Raw genomic sequence first — 18,060 nt, 5'->3', positions numbered from 1 at the left:
TAAAGTTTAAACCTGTGGTAATCAGTGTTTTTGTAATAACAATAAATCAAGTTCTCAATGTGTTTTGTACAAGGAGTTGTTGTACTTACCGTTTTAGAGTCTTTAAGCTTTTCTAATGTGAATTTTATGGCCTCTAACTTTACTGCAGAGCCGATATAGGATATTTAAGCCTGATACAGATATCAATATTAGGTAATTTAAAAATCTGATATATGAGACAATATTATTTATTTTTGAGATACATGAAATATAAACAGTTTTCACTTCAATTTGTTATGTTTAGTTATTTATTTACTCATTTTAGCTCTGCGCCATTCTGCCCGGATCATCTGGTTGTTGTGTTTTTGGTGTGGATGACAAAGTTTTCAATGTCAACACACGTGACGTGGCTGAAGGATGTTTCTCTTGTCTCGTCTACTTCTTCATTATTCAGTTATCGGGTGTTATAAATTCAGATACTAATAGATTGGCAGAATGCTAATGTCAGATTTGGATCTAAACATGATCATATGTAGTCATTGATTTGCTGCTACTACTGTTAGCAGGAAATGCAGTAGGTGTGGTGTGCCAACTCAAAGAGGGCAAAGTTCACATTTTCCAAGAGATTTTACTCTGAGATGTGAAGTGACGTGGTATCTAATGTATATAATGTTCTTATTTCACAGTTAGAAAGAAGCTGCCAAGACTGTGGCTAATGTTAAACCCAGATGCAAGCCTTAGACATGTTAGACGTTTGAGTGGTGTTTGCTTCATGATGTGAGAACAACAGCTATTCATTTATTCCTCTTTACTGACATGAAATACAACACTGAGTCTCAGCTTTGTCCTTGTTGTGAATGAAACCTGACTTTCTTCATGATGTCTTGGTTTCCTACCAAGGCACTAAGTGATGTCTTTCTAGGACACACACATAAACATTCACACAAAAACACAAACACACAGATGTGAGCAGACCTGTTTGCACGGAGAACATTTTTTGTCATAGTGCACCCTTACAGTAACCTTAACCGTCACGACGAAGTGTCTAAACCAAACTCTAACCTTACCCTAAAAACAAAGGCTTGTAGCTCAAACAGCACACACATTCTGTCCAGTATGTAACCCAGCCTGATGAGCTTATGCCAGTTCTATGATTTGATTATAGAAACTCTATTTTGGTTTCTGCTCCCCTTGCCTTGTCCTTGCTGCCCCCTCCACTGAGCTCTGTTGTCCGGATAAGACTCATCAAGGTGAAGTCAGGTGGTCAGTTCAAGTGCACTGAGAGGACACAGGCCCAAAAAAACTCTGTTCAGCTTGAGCGACACACAAGCACAATGTCTCTGTGCATGGCTCCACACTTGTTGTTTCACAGTCGCTCTGTAGAACACTTTCTAACATGGTGACTTGTGATGGATTCTTTGGGGGATTTATTATGATGCTTGAAAAATCGGTTAATCCAAATCAGTGCCAGTTGGCCAATCCTTCCTCTTGGGTCAGAGTGAGATATCTTTAAAAATACTTGGCAGATATTACTGGAAAATAATGAATTCAGCTCATTTTGACTTGTCTTCTATTGCCGTCTTCCAATCAAGATTTCTGTGTACGTTGGTTTCTGCCAAAATACAAAGTAAGCTTCATGTATCCTTTGTGTTATCATTAGATAGCTGTTTCATGTCACTAAGCTAATGCTAGGTAGATAACATAGCAGTCATATGTATAAAAAGCAAAAGAAGAAAAGTGCTAATGTGTTTCCTAATCATGTTTCCTGAACTCAGTGGAAAACATTGCTAGGCCAAGAAAACATGCTAAAAAAACACATAATAAGAAGACATAAGAACTTCAGGAAAGATTGCTGAGTGAATCTTAATTCACTTACATTGGACCACTAAATGATATGACTGTGGATCTTTCTGACATGGTTCTGCTCTGGTAAAAAACAAACAAACAAAAAAACCCAGAAGGAAATAGAAAATGGACCAAGGGTTTTTTCATAGGTTTGGGCTAAGTGATCGATGACCCAGTGAATGTATACACAGATGGAGGGCAGAAGCTGCTCTGTGTCTAACATGCTGCTTTGGAAAGACTTCACAGCTACAGTCATATTTTATGACCACTGTAAACGAGCCCTTATTTATTATGTGAAACATACAAATACTCACCATGGCAATCAGCCCATCAGTGCTGGTACATAGTCAAACTAGCATACTGGTCTGTAACTGCTGACCTCTGTAGAAGACAAATCTGAAAAAAATTCCCGACAGCACCTTGACAATTAATTATGCTTGGTTGGTGAGTTGAAATGTTTTATTCTAAAAGTGGTCTTTCAAGTGGGTGTGGTTGTACAGTCCCGTTGTTGTCACCTGACTTGTTCCTTGGCACTGTTTTCATAACCCACCAGCTTTGACCAAAGCATGGCAGTCAGGGCCGTAGTAGCTGCTCTCATGATCACTGGTGTGAAGGGCACAGCGGAGACGGCACATGACACTGATCTGGAAGGAAGTAAGTGTTGACATTGTAACGACCGAACAGTGACTTTACTTTGTTTGACTTCTTGTGTACTTATATGGTTGATCATAAACCAGATCCGTCAAGCTTGTGTGGACAATTCCCTTTTTTTTACCTACTAGATGCTCTTTTATGGCCAATCTGTTTGGAGCTTCATATTAACAGCCATCAATTTATAAGCTGCTTATGGGTTCTGAGGATCCTTCGTGCACTGTTGTCACGTTCAATCAATCAAAACTAGTATTTCCACCAATTGCCGCTCTGAACAGTCTGTAATCTGATTAGCACGGATTAGACCTACTATATGAAACTCTGGGAAAAAAAGACTAATCTCTAACTTTGATTAAAGGGGCAATACAAGACATATATATATACTCAGAGGACAGTTTTTAGCACAAGTGAAGTGATGTTTTGCTTAAGTCATTCACTTATTTAAAACACAGTTCCACAACTATTGAATTCCAAAATAAAAGCAAATTTAATCATTCCCCTTTGGCTTTTAATTAATTTGTTTTAATTATTATTATCTGAACTATACAGGATTTTTAAGACCAGTACCAATACGATATCAGTTTGGATATCCAATATATCTGCCAATATGGTAAAGGAAAAACAGACACAAAAGGAAGGAAAAACACAATATTCCTTTTGCTTGCTAGCTAGGTAGAGTCATTCATCCATCAACACAGTGCCTGTTTTTTATCACTTGAACACAGTGATGCACATTGAAACTAGTCAGTGCCTGTGTGGCTCATTTAGTCACAAAAGTCCCATACAACATTGGTAGTATAGTTTACTAGTTGGAGGAGATGTTCTAGTTGACTAAAAGTGAAATGCACCATACTACACAAAAAATCTCTACACACTTGCTACAGCCGTACATCTCAGGGCCTCTGAAGTTTCTTATTTACTGGTTGAAGTGGAAAGTTAGAAATCCAAGACATCCAAGTCGAAATTCCCAAATGAAACACCGCTCCAAGTCAGATTTCTTTCTGTGAACTTTTTAAGCACAAAACAGCAGGTATTGTGTTGTCATGCTAATAGTGCATGAATGGCTCTACATTGCTAAGAAACAGAACAAATCCTGTTTGAACTTGCTTTTCCAACTTTACTACTTTATTGTAGTTCATTCGTTTAAAGCTTTAAAAGTGTTCATTGTGATGTCACTCTCTGGCCTCCTGCCAAGAAATAATCCTGTCTTTTATTTCCTGCTTCCTGGATTTCTTTAGCTTTTCAAAATTATTGACAATAGCAAATGTATGAGTCTCCACAACAATGCAGTCTGCTCATACCTGAGCTGGAACAAGGAAGCAGAGTGACATAATTTATTTACACTGGTCTTTACGAGTCATTAATGCACTCGGACGAGAGAACCATAGGTTTCCTGGTTAAATCCTTTGATGTTCTTAAATGAAACTTGCTCTGGTAAGATGCAGGGCTCGCAAAATTTCAAAATCCCTGGTAGCCCTTCGGGCAGGGACTCTTCAGTTTTTGGTAGCCCAAAATAAATTTAAGTAGCCCGAATAAAAAAGGGAGCCATTTTTTTTTATGTTTTGTTTCCTGCTTTGTTTCCGTTACAATATTATACTTTAATGTATAATATTGTAACAGAAACAAAACATTAATCAAAAAATTGTTGAAACACAAATTACAATATTGTATAAAAATTACAATCATCAACTCAAATACTTGGTTGTAATTGAACAGAAATTTCTATGAACTTGTAAGAACTGTACAACAGGAATCAGTCTGTGTCAGATCCTGAATTTGAAATTTCCACTGGAGTCACAGGTAAGAGGCAAGTGGAACCAAGATCTAGGCCATTTGCTTTTTGAAGTTTGCAAAGACTGCTAAATTTTGCCAGTGGTAGTTCACTCTTTGCAACATAGTAGGCTGTTCTAAACAGATTTTTCAGGTTGATTTTTAGTATGTTATTTGCAGACTGAGCAATAATCAATTTCTTGCATTTCTCATGGGTTCTAATGGGGGCCTTTCTTAAAATTACTGGTCCCAGTAACAAAGGCGCTCGTCGACTCAGAAATCGAGGGAAACCAACAACACACCCGGCAGAACATTATGTTATTTACACGTGTGCAACTTCTTATCTTGTGCGATATTTTATTTTGACAGCGAATGCGCACCTGCGGACCACTTATGTGCACCCCTGGTTATTTAGCTTGTCATATTCCAGCCACAGAAATTCTTTTGTCCATGAAACCATAAAGCTGCACTTTCTTTTTTGCCTTAGTCTGATTTTTCATAACTTTTCCGTTTTGTGGTAAGCTTTTCTTTGGCTGTCACTTCTTCACACTGACCGGTCTTATTTGGCTCAGCAGAACTAAAATATATATCCTGCTGCCTTTACACACGCACTCACATAACGCTCAGCGATTCTCTGCGCGATCAACCTCTCACATGTTTAAGCTTCCTGCGGGAGATTTCACTTGTCATGTTTGCATAGTAAACTAACGATTGATAAGATGATGTCAGAGGAATTGGTGCGCAAATTATCGTCACTCACCAATCAGTACTGTTGCTCTCTATACACAGTTCGCGCGATTGCAAAGTGAAAGCAAAAAACAAGCGCAAATTCAATTATTATGGCAAAAATGATAATCACGATTATTTTCACTGAAATTGAGATCTCGATTATTTGATGATATTTATTTTAACAATAAAAATGTATTGAATAATGGCTTTAAAGATTGTCAAAATAGTATAAAATAGTGTGCAAATACTGATAACAGTGCAAATGTTTGCAATATAAAAAATAAAATGTAAACATCTATGTTTAGTGAACTTTGCCATGTCGCTCTGTGGTGCAGCTACAACACCAAAGTTTCCACACTATGTCTACTTGATCCACGTCTGACTCCGCGAACCCATAATGTTTCCACACCACTGAAGGGTTTTTCTTCAGTGGTTTTTCTTCAGCCACAGTCTACAACAAGAAACATTTTAGCCCTCGGTCAGATAGGCCTAGAAACTGTCGCTAGGTAAAAATGTGGATTTCTTGGTGAGCAGCTGCTGGAGGTTGCTGGCAGTTACCTGTACTGAATGGAAACTCTCTGCCTTATGCAGCATGCTTCAAAAGTAGTAAACCTTACCTTGAAACATGCTATCCATTTTTGGTTTTGCAGCTTCACTATCACTGGACTGTAGAGGGCCATGGGTGCCAAAATGAATTAGCTAAATACATAATTAAATAATGGATTAAATTACAAATAAAAAGTAGAAAATAATTAATAAAATATTAATTAATTTAATTAAAAACATTTAATAATTATGTATTTATTTTTAATTGTAATTCATTATTGACAAATTTAATTATTTAATTAATTACTTCCAGTTTGAATGAATTATAGACACATTTTATGGTCTATTCATGACAGGTAGCTGGTAAGTATTAGCAGTACGCATCTGTCATGCAAAATAATGGTGACTCTTACAGTCTGTTAGCAACCAAAGTGCAGCACCACATAGCTCTTTGCAACCAGTTACACCTGCCAGCAACTTCCAGCAACCGCTCACCACATGTAGGAATGCAGCTTCATCCCTAGAGACTGGTGGTTGCCAAAGGGACACCGACCGTACTCTCGGCTTGTATGACTGAGACCTGAGGTCTTTATAGCTAATTTCCCTCTTACTAACAACTTCATGGTGGATTTAAACGTTTGGATTGTCTTTAAGCTTACAATGACTGTTCTGACTGGCAGGTATTCTAGCAGCCAGCTATTGCTCATACCTGTCTGCTAGGAACAGGTCATCATTAAGCGATCAACAGGGAACCAGTTTGACTTTTAAACCTTAAAATGGGTCTAGCGCTCTAATGAAAACATAATAACACAAAGCTGAAGTGAAATCAGTAGTGCCAATTATTTCAGACTTGTACCTGGTAATCCGAGTCTGGCTGTGTTAATCTCAACAATTACTCACTTGTGATTCTGCACCGCTGACATGAGCAAACATGTTGACTCTTCGACAGGTTGCTCATTTCTGTGACGCCACACTAGCTGCCATCATCTCAGCGGGTGCCTCAAATTAATTATACAGCTGTAAATGATTCCTGACTGATGAGAGAGGTGAGGCTAATGAGCTTAGACAGAGCTAAAAACAGAGCAGCTGGCCTTTTTGGTTTATCACGTGTCCGTGAGTATAAGTGCATCTTTCTTTACTTGACTTGTAGCATCAGTACAGTGATGTGTAGCTGTAGATAGTTTCCATTCTTGTTTTTTTTTTCCCTACGTGTAATTAGGTCAGGTTTACTCTGTATATACACCATGTAATTTTAAACTGCCACTACACTTCTGTAAGTCAGCAAGCTCTACCCTTGTTTCATTAATGCCTGTGGGAAGGAGGTGTGCTCAAGGTGAACAGTGGGCGGGGCAGATCTGGCCTCTCAGGTATATTGAGTGCATGCCCTCTGGAATCTCGTGATCCTGTGTTTGCCCACACCCTATAAAGGATAAGGGCCTCTGGCATGTCCTCCTTGCTCTTGTGTCACATTACTGTTTGCAGCTGCACATCTGAAATACAGAGAGAACAAACATTTCAACCTCCTTTATCATCCCACAGGTGTCTGTATACTGTCAATATGAGCTACAGCTTGTGATTTATCTACAGGATATACTACCCGTAATGATCGATGACATTTTCCTAGAAACAGAACTTCTCGGGTCATTCTTTCCTTAACCTTAAAGTCCTTTGGGACTGTAAAGAAAAAGAGAAATGGCTTGCCTTGGCACAACTAATCAATGTTCAATAACTGAACAAATTGAAGTTATCAGTTATGTAAGTTTTCTTCTCTGTGAGTTTTGATATCCTCCTTTCTTTCTTTTTCCAGCGTTCAGCGAATCTGCGTTGAAGTGGGCCAGTGATGCCAACCCCAGCCACAAGTCCTGCTGTGCCCCCACCAGATGGTGGGTGGGGGTGGGCTGTGGTACTTGGATCTTTCATCTCCATAGGATTCTCATACGCTTTCCCGAAAGCCATCACAGTCTTCTTCAAAGAAATCCAGAACATTTTCGGCGCCTCCTACAGTCAGATCGCATGGATCTCCTCCATCATGCTTGCCGTCATGTATGCTGCAGGTAAATAACTGGTTAAAAAAAGGAAAAGTTAAATGAAATTTTTCTAACATAGTTAAACCCGTTCATGTTGCCTCTAATAATAATTTGGTGTTCAGCCGAGTGGGGTTGTCATGGGTTGTTGTTACAGCAACAACACAAGACGTAAAACATAGATCATTTAATTATTGCATAAAGGCATTATGGAAAAGTTACAAATGAATTTTGTATAAGGCGTCATATTAGTTATGCTAAAGAAGAAATAAAAACAGACCTCCCACTATGAAACTGATTGAACCTGTCTCTGTCTGCATTTTCAAAACTTAACCCAGAGAACATTTAATTAAATCATTGTTAAAGTAGAAAAGAACAGCCTTGTTCTCTATGTGTCCATAATCTGCTTTATCGTGGCTGCCTGCAATAACTATTTCTCTTGGATCTAACTAAAGTCCACTTGCTGCTACGTTAACGATAACTGATGGCTAACACAGCTATGGGTTAATTGCTAATTGTTAGACAGATAACGTCAACATGTCTGCCAGCCAGATTAACATTTATGATAACTGTTTAATACTTTACTGCTGTTGAAACAAGAGCTTTACTGACCTCTGAAGTTCTTTCTAAAGTGTTGTTCAGTGTACACTAACAGCTGTTAGCTAGCAGCCTTGCTTTGGGTTGTTGTGTGTGAGCTGAAGGAGACAAAGATGCTATTGTTAGTATTGATACAGTTGCAAACGAATATTTTAATTCAGTAATAATTTGTTACTAATTAATATCTGAGTACTTTGTTTTTGTCAATGCTACAACCTAATAATGCTAAATAACTTGAGTCTAGATAGTTGGAGTTAGCAGATGCACCATTAAAGAAATCTGAAAAGCACGATATGAGGAAAGGCACATAGGATGGGACATGGTTTATTCAGTAGTTTCTCTCATCATTGTCACACTGTTTCTACCTGTAAACACAATATGCAGTGACAGAATTGAAATGGAACTAGGTTGTGTCATTGGATCATGACCTGGATTTGAATCCACATGAGATGCTAGCACAGCATCACATGCAGAGCCTGCAGATAACCAGAGAAACTGAAGCCGAACAACAGCAACAACAACAAATTGTAATTCCTTGTGAGTCAGAATCACTTACAGCCTGGAAATTGGAAAAAAAAAATAATCTACTAGTTGTTGATTGGATTTTGAAATAAATTGATCTATTTTCTGACATGGAAACAGACAAATTTTCATTTCACCGAGGCAGAATTTTTATTTCTGCGTACTAGAATTTCTAATAGTTTTCAGCCTCTAATCAAATTCGGAGCACGATTCAGACAAATCCTTTATCTTCTCAAAATGCTGCCACATTGCTGCAGCTGGCTCTTCATTTTGTTTTGAAAAAAGGAACCTTTGAAGGGTTGGAATTTGTTTTCAGCAGGTCGCCCTCTCCACCATATTGCTCTGATCACCTGCTGTATTTCCCCACTTTGGCTTCAAGCCTGCAGTTTTCTGGCTCGGTAGTGCCATCTGTCCACACTGTAATCCTCCTGTCACTCTGTTGTCATCGTCAGACCCGCAAAGCTCATTTCCTACGTTGTGTTCCATTGAAAACAAATTTTCATTCAGTAACTGGAAATTGAAATATAAGGTAAAGTCTTCTGCTCAAAATTAAGTATTGTGGTCTTATAAAGTAATTTGGGATTGTGAGTAATTCTGATTATGAACAAACACCTTATGGACAGGTGGCGTTCATCAGGCTGAAACAAGCTAATGGTTGCTGTGCCGGTAATGACACAACCGGTCTAATGTTCCTAGCGAAACATATTTATCAAACAGTAAAAAACTTGAGTGGTTATTGCTGACTGTCTTGGCTTTTTAACCAATCGCTAACTGCTGCTTTAGCTTTGCAGTGTCTGTATGCCGCTATCACGTGGTTATGGCATCAATACGTGCGCTTATTGAGCGAGCTGCTCTTGTTTCTCATTCATTCACATTGATCGCAGCCATTCAGCTATTCATTAAACACCTGCTCTCTTGTTCTGACTCTCACGCTGATGATTCAATCAGAGTTTGAATGTTTAACACCTTTCTAATTCCCCACCGCTGCTTTCGTGTGTGTATTGGTGTTTGCATGGCTCTGTCATTACTGTGGAGCTGCCTGGTAATGAGCCGACAGCCCCAGACACCCACAAGTAATAATCTAATTGATCCAAATGACTGAAATGACCTTTTACTTATTACCTCTACCCTGTGTCTCTTCAACCTGCTAAGCTTTTTGATGAACGAAATACTGAAAATGATGGTTTTGGCTCAGTGGATTATATTTTATAAGCCAGTTAGGTCACATTTGTAAAGTCCCACACGACATGAGATGTGTGTGGAAGGTTGCTGGTTTGATCCCTGGCTCCTCCAGTCAAGGGCAAGATACTAACCCCAAGTTGTTCTGTGATGCATCAATCGGCCTATGAATGCTGGTGAATGATACATAGAAAACAGTTATATAGACAAAGCATAGAAAAAAGTGCTCATTTGAATGAGGCAAGTTGGGCTATTATTACATTCACAGAGAGTTGGGGAATGGCTGCAGTCACAGAGATATAGGATGGTGACAGATGCATCCTTAGGCCCCCTCCTCGATTCAGAGATGGTTTTTCCCTTTTCACGTAAATGGCCTCCTTGACTCCGCGCTCAAACCAGCGTTCCTCCCTGTCCAGGATGTGTCCACTGGCCTGTAGGTGTAAATAGACTGTTTAGTCCTTAGCTCTTCTGTGTTGTGCCATCTGCTCGTTTGGTTTCCTCGATGTGTAAATCCTGCTGGCACTTAACATTGTACACTACATTACTCTGTTTGTGCCACATAAGGGATCACTACAGGTTTTCACTTAGGCGGGAATTGTCTTTCTTCCCAGCTTTGACAAATGTCCAGCTGGGACAACCACATTTACTCAGGGCCTTCTTGATGTGATGCTCTTCTGCTTCCCTGGCCGCTGTGTCTGTGGGGATGGTGTTCGTTCTGTGTTGTAGTGTCCTGAGGACACCCAGTTTATCATCCACATCATGTCAACCTTAGCATGCTAAGCTATCCTTCTGTCAGAGGAGGTTAGCATTAGGCTTATAGTTCAGTTTCACAGACCCCGCTCCATATCGTCACCTTGGCTACTTTTTGATATTTGTATTGATCTATCTTTTGTTGTTATTTTATAGGAAAAATCAAAAACAATATCTAGAATAATAAATAATAACCTAATCTTTCGCTGCAGCTCTATAGCCCTGAGCATTCAGTTATGGAACCAGACGTTTTGAGTGGCAGTACAATTGTGTAACTACATGACAGTTTCAGTTTTTGCATGACAGAGCTTCCTCTACAGAAGCTCTACAGTTATTGCTACTAAAAATTTGCATAGTCATTTGCTTGCCCTGATGTGCATATCACCTGGCAGACAACATGTTTTCCAGAACAAAAGAACTATCGATGCTATTCTTTTGTTTCTCTGTAAGAGAAGAAGGTGTGGTTAAAAGCTGTAAACCCAACATGGGAAATCTTTTGTGATGGCCTTTGGCATACTTCAGCCCTAGAGTGCAATCCTGCCTCGTATTACATCAGGCAGCAGTGAAGCAACCGCCAATGATCCACTCAGCACAGCGAGTGTCGCACTGTGATGATGTGTTTAATCTGCATGCTGTGTGTTTATGTTGGATTAGTGTCACTAATCCACAGTGAGAGAGCGAGCGAGCGCTGACCTTGGCTGTGGAAACGCTGCACACTGTATTACACTCACTGTTAGTCTTAAAGACAGGTAAAAGACAGGATACGAGGCTGGTTTCTCATAAGGAAAAAAAGCCAAATATTTCGTTTTTAATGTTTTACTGGTCATTTTAGAAAAATATTAACAATCATATTGCTTATGATGATGAGTAAATATACTTTCATACATTCATTTACTCTTATTTCTCAGTGGAAACAGTCAATGGGAACCTTGTTTCTTGAACTTGAAATGTCATTTTCACCTCATTAACACCTTAAGGTTACTGTATTTGCTGCATGTCAAAGTGATTGAGCAGTCCTTTTTACCACACTGCACAGTAGCTGAAAAGAGAACTGTTGCCAGTGACGTGCATGAATTATCATTAGAAATGTGGATATTGTGAGGAAACATGTAAGTGTTGTTGTCTCTTTAAAAATGAGAACTTATGTAACTTATACAGAAGCACCTCTGTGGTGAAAACTTTACCCGCCCTGACTGATCATGCCGGTGAATTGCAAGCAACTTTAAAAATCTGTATTTATTTTTTTTCCGGCTTAAAGCCACCGTGTTAGCATCATCCAGGATGTTGCTGCTTACTGCTATACAAGTGTAAACTTTACATCAAAGCCTCTTGTGAGCCTGAAAATTTGGATAAACTTTTATCACATAAATAAACTGGGTTTCGGGCTGGTTCACTCTCCGTTATTTCCCTTAAAAAATCCGTGTAATGGGTCGGCGGTGAGTCACTTCAGAAAACCATGTCTGTGTCTTCTTAACAGCAGAACAGCTTTTAAAAGTTGTTTGCCTCCATTTCTGTCAACTCTTTATCCTGTTTGAAGTGTGATGGATAGCCGGCATCTATCATGAGCTGAACCAGCCTCTTTGCTTGCAGCTCACATTAAAGTCTCGTGGAAAAAAAAAACTGTTAGACGCGTCTCTATATGTGTCATTCCCTTTTGGGATCTAGGTGCTTATATTTAGTTTGGGTCTTTGTCCACTGTGTAATGAAGTCCATGCTGTGTCTGGCCAGGAGATGATAAGCCCTTTTGCAAGAGAGGTAATGTGCAGGCTCAGGGGCTTCCTCATCTCGGCCGATTCGGGTCCCGCCAAGCCCCCGAGAATACCGATCACTGCTGCGGATGCAAATGAGGGGAACTTTCCTCAAGGTCGAAAAAAGATTCATGCAGAGCAAATTAAGTGAGATGACTCCTCGCCCAGTGTGGCTTTTTAAATTGCACTGGGCCTGGCAGAAATATGATACATCTTCTGCCTGGTAATGAGAGCATTATTCAAAAAAAAAAAGAAGAAGAAGAAGAAGAAAAAACATCTTTCATTACTTTTCTCTTTCTGTTCGATTTACACCTCCTGCACTTAAAATTCAGCAAAAAGGTTAGGAGACGGGGTGAGATAAAAGATGCTTAGATTTCTCAAACAATTCTTATTGCTGCCTCATTATAAGCGGGGTGCTTTGTACAGAGAAAGCAATCAAATGTTCTCACACATCTCAAGTGGAAACAAATGTAAACAATAGAACATAAAGTGCCACAGCAGCAATATAATCTAAGTTGTTGAGTCAACCATTTTTAGCTAAAATTCAGTGAAATGAGCAGCAAAGCAGAAAAATGTGAATGAAAATTCATTCCAGGCCCAACGGAGAATAACAAACAGTAAGTCATTAAGTTAGAGGAGATTTTCCCATCACTGTTATTAGAATGGAAATTGACTTTCTCTGCGTTTTTTTTTTGTTTTTTTTATGCAGGCAGAACTAGATTTTAATGACAGCAAGAAGCACTCCAATAGCTTTGAAGTGCACTTAAAGCAAGTGCAAGATGCAGGCTTTTGTTATATGAATCCCATTTCAATATTCTTGACATCATTTTAAATATAATTGTTAGTTGTTTATGTAGATGTAGTACATTTGTAGCAATCATTTCATATTGAAATGGTTACAAGCTGTTACTGTAACGTACATAACACCTAACCCCAACCGGTCGCAGCAGATGGCCCCGCCCCTCCCTGAGCCTGGTTCTGCCGGAGGTTTCTTCCTGTTAAAAGGGAGTTTTTCCTTCCCACTGTCACCAAAGTGCTTGCTCATAGGGGGTCATGTGATTGTTGGGTTTTTCTCTGTCTGTATTATTGTAGGGTCTACTTTACAATATAAAGTGCCTTGAGGCGACTGTTGTTGTGATTTGGCGCTATATAAATTGAACTGAATTGAATTAAATAACAATCTCATAAACAGTGTCATTTCCTACATGTTGCTAATATGAACAAAAAGGCAGAAGAATTTATTTTAAGCATAGTTTTTAAGATAAAAGATATAAACGTTTGACCTTATTTGACCTTGAAGAAGAATGAGAAGAAGTGAAAGGTCCAAAGTAATGTGATACTTAGAATCCCCATGTATAATTCCCTGTATGCCCATATGTTCTCAGTACGAATAATGGCACCTGAGAAACACTTTCTTAAATTGCTCTGTGAAGCATTATAATGGTATTGACCTTCAGATCAATCTATTGACCATGGAGAAGAGATCAGAGGTCAAATGTCATATGATTTTAAATCACATTTCGGTACTTTCTACATGTTGACAATACACACCACCTGCACCAATCATAGTTTCTAAGTTACAAGGCTTTTTGTAAATTTTCCACCAATAAATCATTGAGTTTATTTTGAAAACCTTGGTGGATGCAAGCCAAATTTGGATGGATTGTGAATGTGACCCCACTCTACTCCCCTTCAAAGTTTTATCTGAATTCATTCAAAGATTTTCAAGCTATTGTGTTTAGAGACAGAGTGACACGCACACCAAAAACATAACCTCCTTGGCGGAGATAATATATACCTGTGGTTATCATCCTTACTAATATTTTAAAATATTTTTATTTTAACCCTGAATAATTTGATGATTTTTTTGTGTTGTGGATGCCTCTCACAGTGGCAAATCCACAGAAAGTATTGACCCAACTCCACAGTTTCTATTGGCTTAACAGAGCGATAGCTTCAATTTCCATCTTTCAACTTGTCTTACTTTCTGACTCACAGCTATAGCTTAGAAATATACTAGAAATATACTAGAGCTTGAAAAATTAAAGCCTGACTGATATGGAATTTTTAAGACTAATGACGATAATGGTGATAAAAAGAAAAAAACGATTCTTGTTCTTTCTGACACATGAAACATAATTCGATTTCCCTAATATTTGTTATGTGTAGTTAAGCATTTGCTTGTTTACACGCTTCCCAACTCTGCTGGGATCAACAGCTTGTTACTTTTGTAGCAATCTAAACAGTGCTTGAATGGTTGAAGGGTGTTTCTCCAGTCTCTACTTTTCAAAATTTCTTTGCCCACAATTTTGTTCTACATGTACAACAATAAAAAAAAGCTATTCTATTCAATTCTCTTCCATTATAACATTGGCTGATAATATCGATGTGTGAATAAATCTGCATATATATATATATATATATATGTGTGTGTGTGTGTACTGGCTGATAAATTCAGTGCTGAGATTCATGGATTTCATAATGAAGGTGCATTCGGAGATTTATTACAGGTCATATATACCTACAGTTCATAGCATAGTAAAACTATGGAAGTGCCTTTGTGAGATCCAATCAGTCTTTTCCTATTAACATTTGTTTAATAATATTCACACAGACCTCTGTTTTTTCTTTTCATTAAGTCATTTAGATAACATGGTTACATTAGGGATTTCTTATAACCTAATTAACCTAATTTAAGACTTTGGCTGTGAGCTTTCAGTGTCATTTCATGCTGAAGTTGCATAATTAGTGACCTCACATGCTCGCAGTAGGCGACTCTTTTGTATCCCTTACAAATCTGGATTCAGTGAGTAAACTGAACGTTTTCTTAAGGCTGTTTGTTTGCACAGCATCTAAATGTGCAGCCGGGAGAATAAAACATTAGTTAATGTATTTCGACACAATGCATTTTTTTACATAACTAAAACTTGTCAAATGGAATTTAAAAAGTAATTTTTATATGCAAGTCTATTCTGTTTAATCACACTGTCACTTTACTTAAATTAATTTGACACACGATGGTGGGAGTGCCTCGTTTAAAAATTGAAACAACCTAGTTTCTGCTATTAATAGCTGCTGGGTTCTGGGTGGTGTTCGGCGCTAACAAGATTAAGTCATTATGCGCTCACTTTTAGTAATCCTGACAGCTGTAAACATGCAAACATGTGGTTTGATTTTCTGTCTTCTATATTTTGAAGGTCCCATCAGCAGCATACTGGTGAACACATATGGCTGCAGGCCCATCGTCATGATGGGGGGCTGCCTCTGTGCCCTGGGCATGATCTCAGCTTCCTTCTGCACCAACGTGTTGCAGCTTTACATCTGCATGGGAGTTGTTACTGGTAAGTCCATCTAAATCCGTTTAAATCCATTTTGGGTTAATTTGATTATTCATAGTTAGTTACAAATAGTTTGCTGTATGTATTTAATTCATTGAGTTTTTTCTTTTATTTAAAATTTTGTAAGATTAATCATTTCCATATTTGGACATGGCACTTGGCTTCATGTTTTCCAGAAATCAGCTACAGTACAGTACAACAGTATCAATACAGAGCATTAAAATGTCACGAATTTACCATCTAATGATCAATATTCACACGTGGGAAACAAACCATTTAGTGTCCTGTTGTACTGTTAAACTATTTAATAGCTTTTTAAATCATTCGTAAACATACAAACATACATATAAACATACAAAAACAACAGAAATACAAATAACAGCAAAAAAAACAGCTGCACTTTCCTTATGTTTTGTGTGATTTTTTTTTTTACTTCCACTGTGTTTTATTCAATTTCCATTCTGGTTTTTTTTTTTTAGTTTTTTTTTAGTTTTTTTTAAATATATCCACAGTGTTTTATTCAACTTGTTGTGCTTTTGCAGCGTTTTTCTATTTGCTGGTGTTTTCTTAATTTGCAGTGCACTTCATCTCTCAGGGCCACTATGAAAAGAATAATTCCAAATTAAGTGAAATGTAATTTTCAGACAACACAAAAATATTTAGAAACCAAATTAAGCCTGTGCATTACAGGAAGTTAATTATTGCTAGCTGTAAAGCCTGGGTAACACAAATATACTTTGCAATCTTTATATTTTTATTTTATTTTGTTAAAAAGGAATGATCATATAGTATGAATACTGTCAATGTATACATGCTACTATTTGAACAGACTGTACACCCTGTACATGTGATCGTCTGCTCCATGCAGGCAGTGTGCACAGTGCTAATGCTGATCCACAGCAGGGATAATGATGACCTTTTTCATTTCGTGCATTAGCCTGCTAATGTCAAGCCTCCTAATAAACACTAATAAGCACAAATTATAGTTGTGGCTGACAGGAATGTCCTTAGTTTTATAGATTCAAGCCAAACTGCTGCTGTAGCATAGCTATAAGCAACAAAGCAACATCAACAAAAATCCTTTTTTGCTTAAAGCATCACCCATATGGTTGTAGCTATTCTTATAAGTCTTTTTTTCAAACTTTACTTTAATTTTAGTTCTTATTTAGGTAAACAAATAGAAGAAGTATTCTGTAGTATTGATGATTGTGACTGCAGTTAAAGCACAGTTGTTTCAAGTTCAATGCCTTTCTTTCAATATAGGACTGGGGCTGGCCTTCAACCTGCAGCCAGCGTTGACTATGATAGGGAAATACTTCTATAAGAAGCGTCCGATTGCTAATGGGCTGGCAATGGCAGGCAGTCCAGTCTTCCTCAGCACCCTGGCTCCTCTCAACCAGTATCTCTACAATCAGTTTGGCTGGAGAGGAAGCTTCCTCATCTTGGGTGGCCTGCTGCTGAATTGCTGTGTGGCAGGTTCGCTCATGAGGCCTTTAGGACCTCCGCCTGGCAAGGTCAAGAAGGATGAAGAGTTGGCCGCCATTGCTACCACGGCCAAGGAGAAGCGCAGTCTTTTGCAAATAGTTAACAAGTTTCTGGACTTATCTCTGTTCAAGCATCGTGGCTTTCTCATTTACCTGTCGGGCAATGTCATCATGTTCGTAGGCTTCTTCGCACCTATTGTTTTCCTCGCTGCCTATGCAAAGGACATGGGTGTAGATGAGTATTCTGCTGCCTTCCTGCTCTCAATCCTGGCTTTTGTGGACATGGGTGCCAGGCCTTCCATGGGGCTACTGGCCAACTCACGCTGGGTCAGACCCAAGATCCAGTACTTCTTCAGCTTTGCTGTACTGTACAATGGAGTATGCCATATCCTCTGTCCACTGGTTGAAAGTTACACTGGTTTGGTGGTGTATGCAGTATTCTTCGGCTTTGCCTTTGGTATGGTCAGCTCAGTGCTGTTTGAGACCTTGATGGACCTGGTTGGAGCTCAGAGGTTCTCCAGTGCTGTGGGACTGACCACCATTGTGGAGTGCTGCCCAGTTCTCATTGGGCCACCATTAGCAGGTACAGTCTTTCTGGTTTTGAGCATATTTCATTCCTTTACCTGTTTCCGTTCAATTTAATGCTGTCATGAAGAACGAATGATAGCATCTATTTGCAGTCAATAGATCCCGGACTACTGCAACTGGTTGAAAATGATACCAGTCCTGAAAAACACTTTAGTATTTTGCCCTCCACAAGTTAACCAGCTGATTGGTGTAATCCCAGAAATGGAAAATAAATGATTTGGCTACACAACTTTAAGGAAAACACTGACCGAACCCACAATTTAAAATTAAGTGATATTAGCTGACTTTGAAACATGTTTCCTGTATAGTG

At 38.6% G+C, this 18,060-nt stretch overlaps 1 protein-coding gene across 1 annotated transcript in view; it reads left to right on the top strand.

Annotated features, from left to right (window-relative positions):
- LOC134646799 (monocarboxylate transporter 2-like) overlaps positions 1-18,060 on the top strand; it is a 28,989-nt gene that overhangs the window by 5,919 nt on the left and 5,010 nt on the right. The window contains exons 2-4 of the mRNA XM_063500742.1: positions 7,328-7,574; positions 15,538-15,681; positions 16,942-17,745. Coding sequence (XP_063356812.1) covers positions 7,361-7,574; positions 15,538-15,681; positions 16,942-17,745 — 1,162 coding nt within the window. The 5' untranslated portion in view covers positions 7,328-7,360. The remainder of the gene's footprint in view (positions 1-7,327; positions 7,575-15,537; positions 15,682-16,941; positions 17,746-18,060) is intronic.

This window comes from Pelmatolapia mariae, linkage group LG17, assembly GCF_036321145.2.
Source record: "Pelmatolapia mariae isolate MD_Pm_ZW linkage group LG17, Pm_UMD_F_2, whole genome shotgun sequence".
NCBI lineage: Eukaryota > Metazoa > Chordata > Actinopteri > Cichliformes > Cichlidae > Pelmatolapia > Pelmatolapia mariae.
This window is presented reverse-complemented; position numbering and strand designations above follow the sequence as displayed.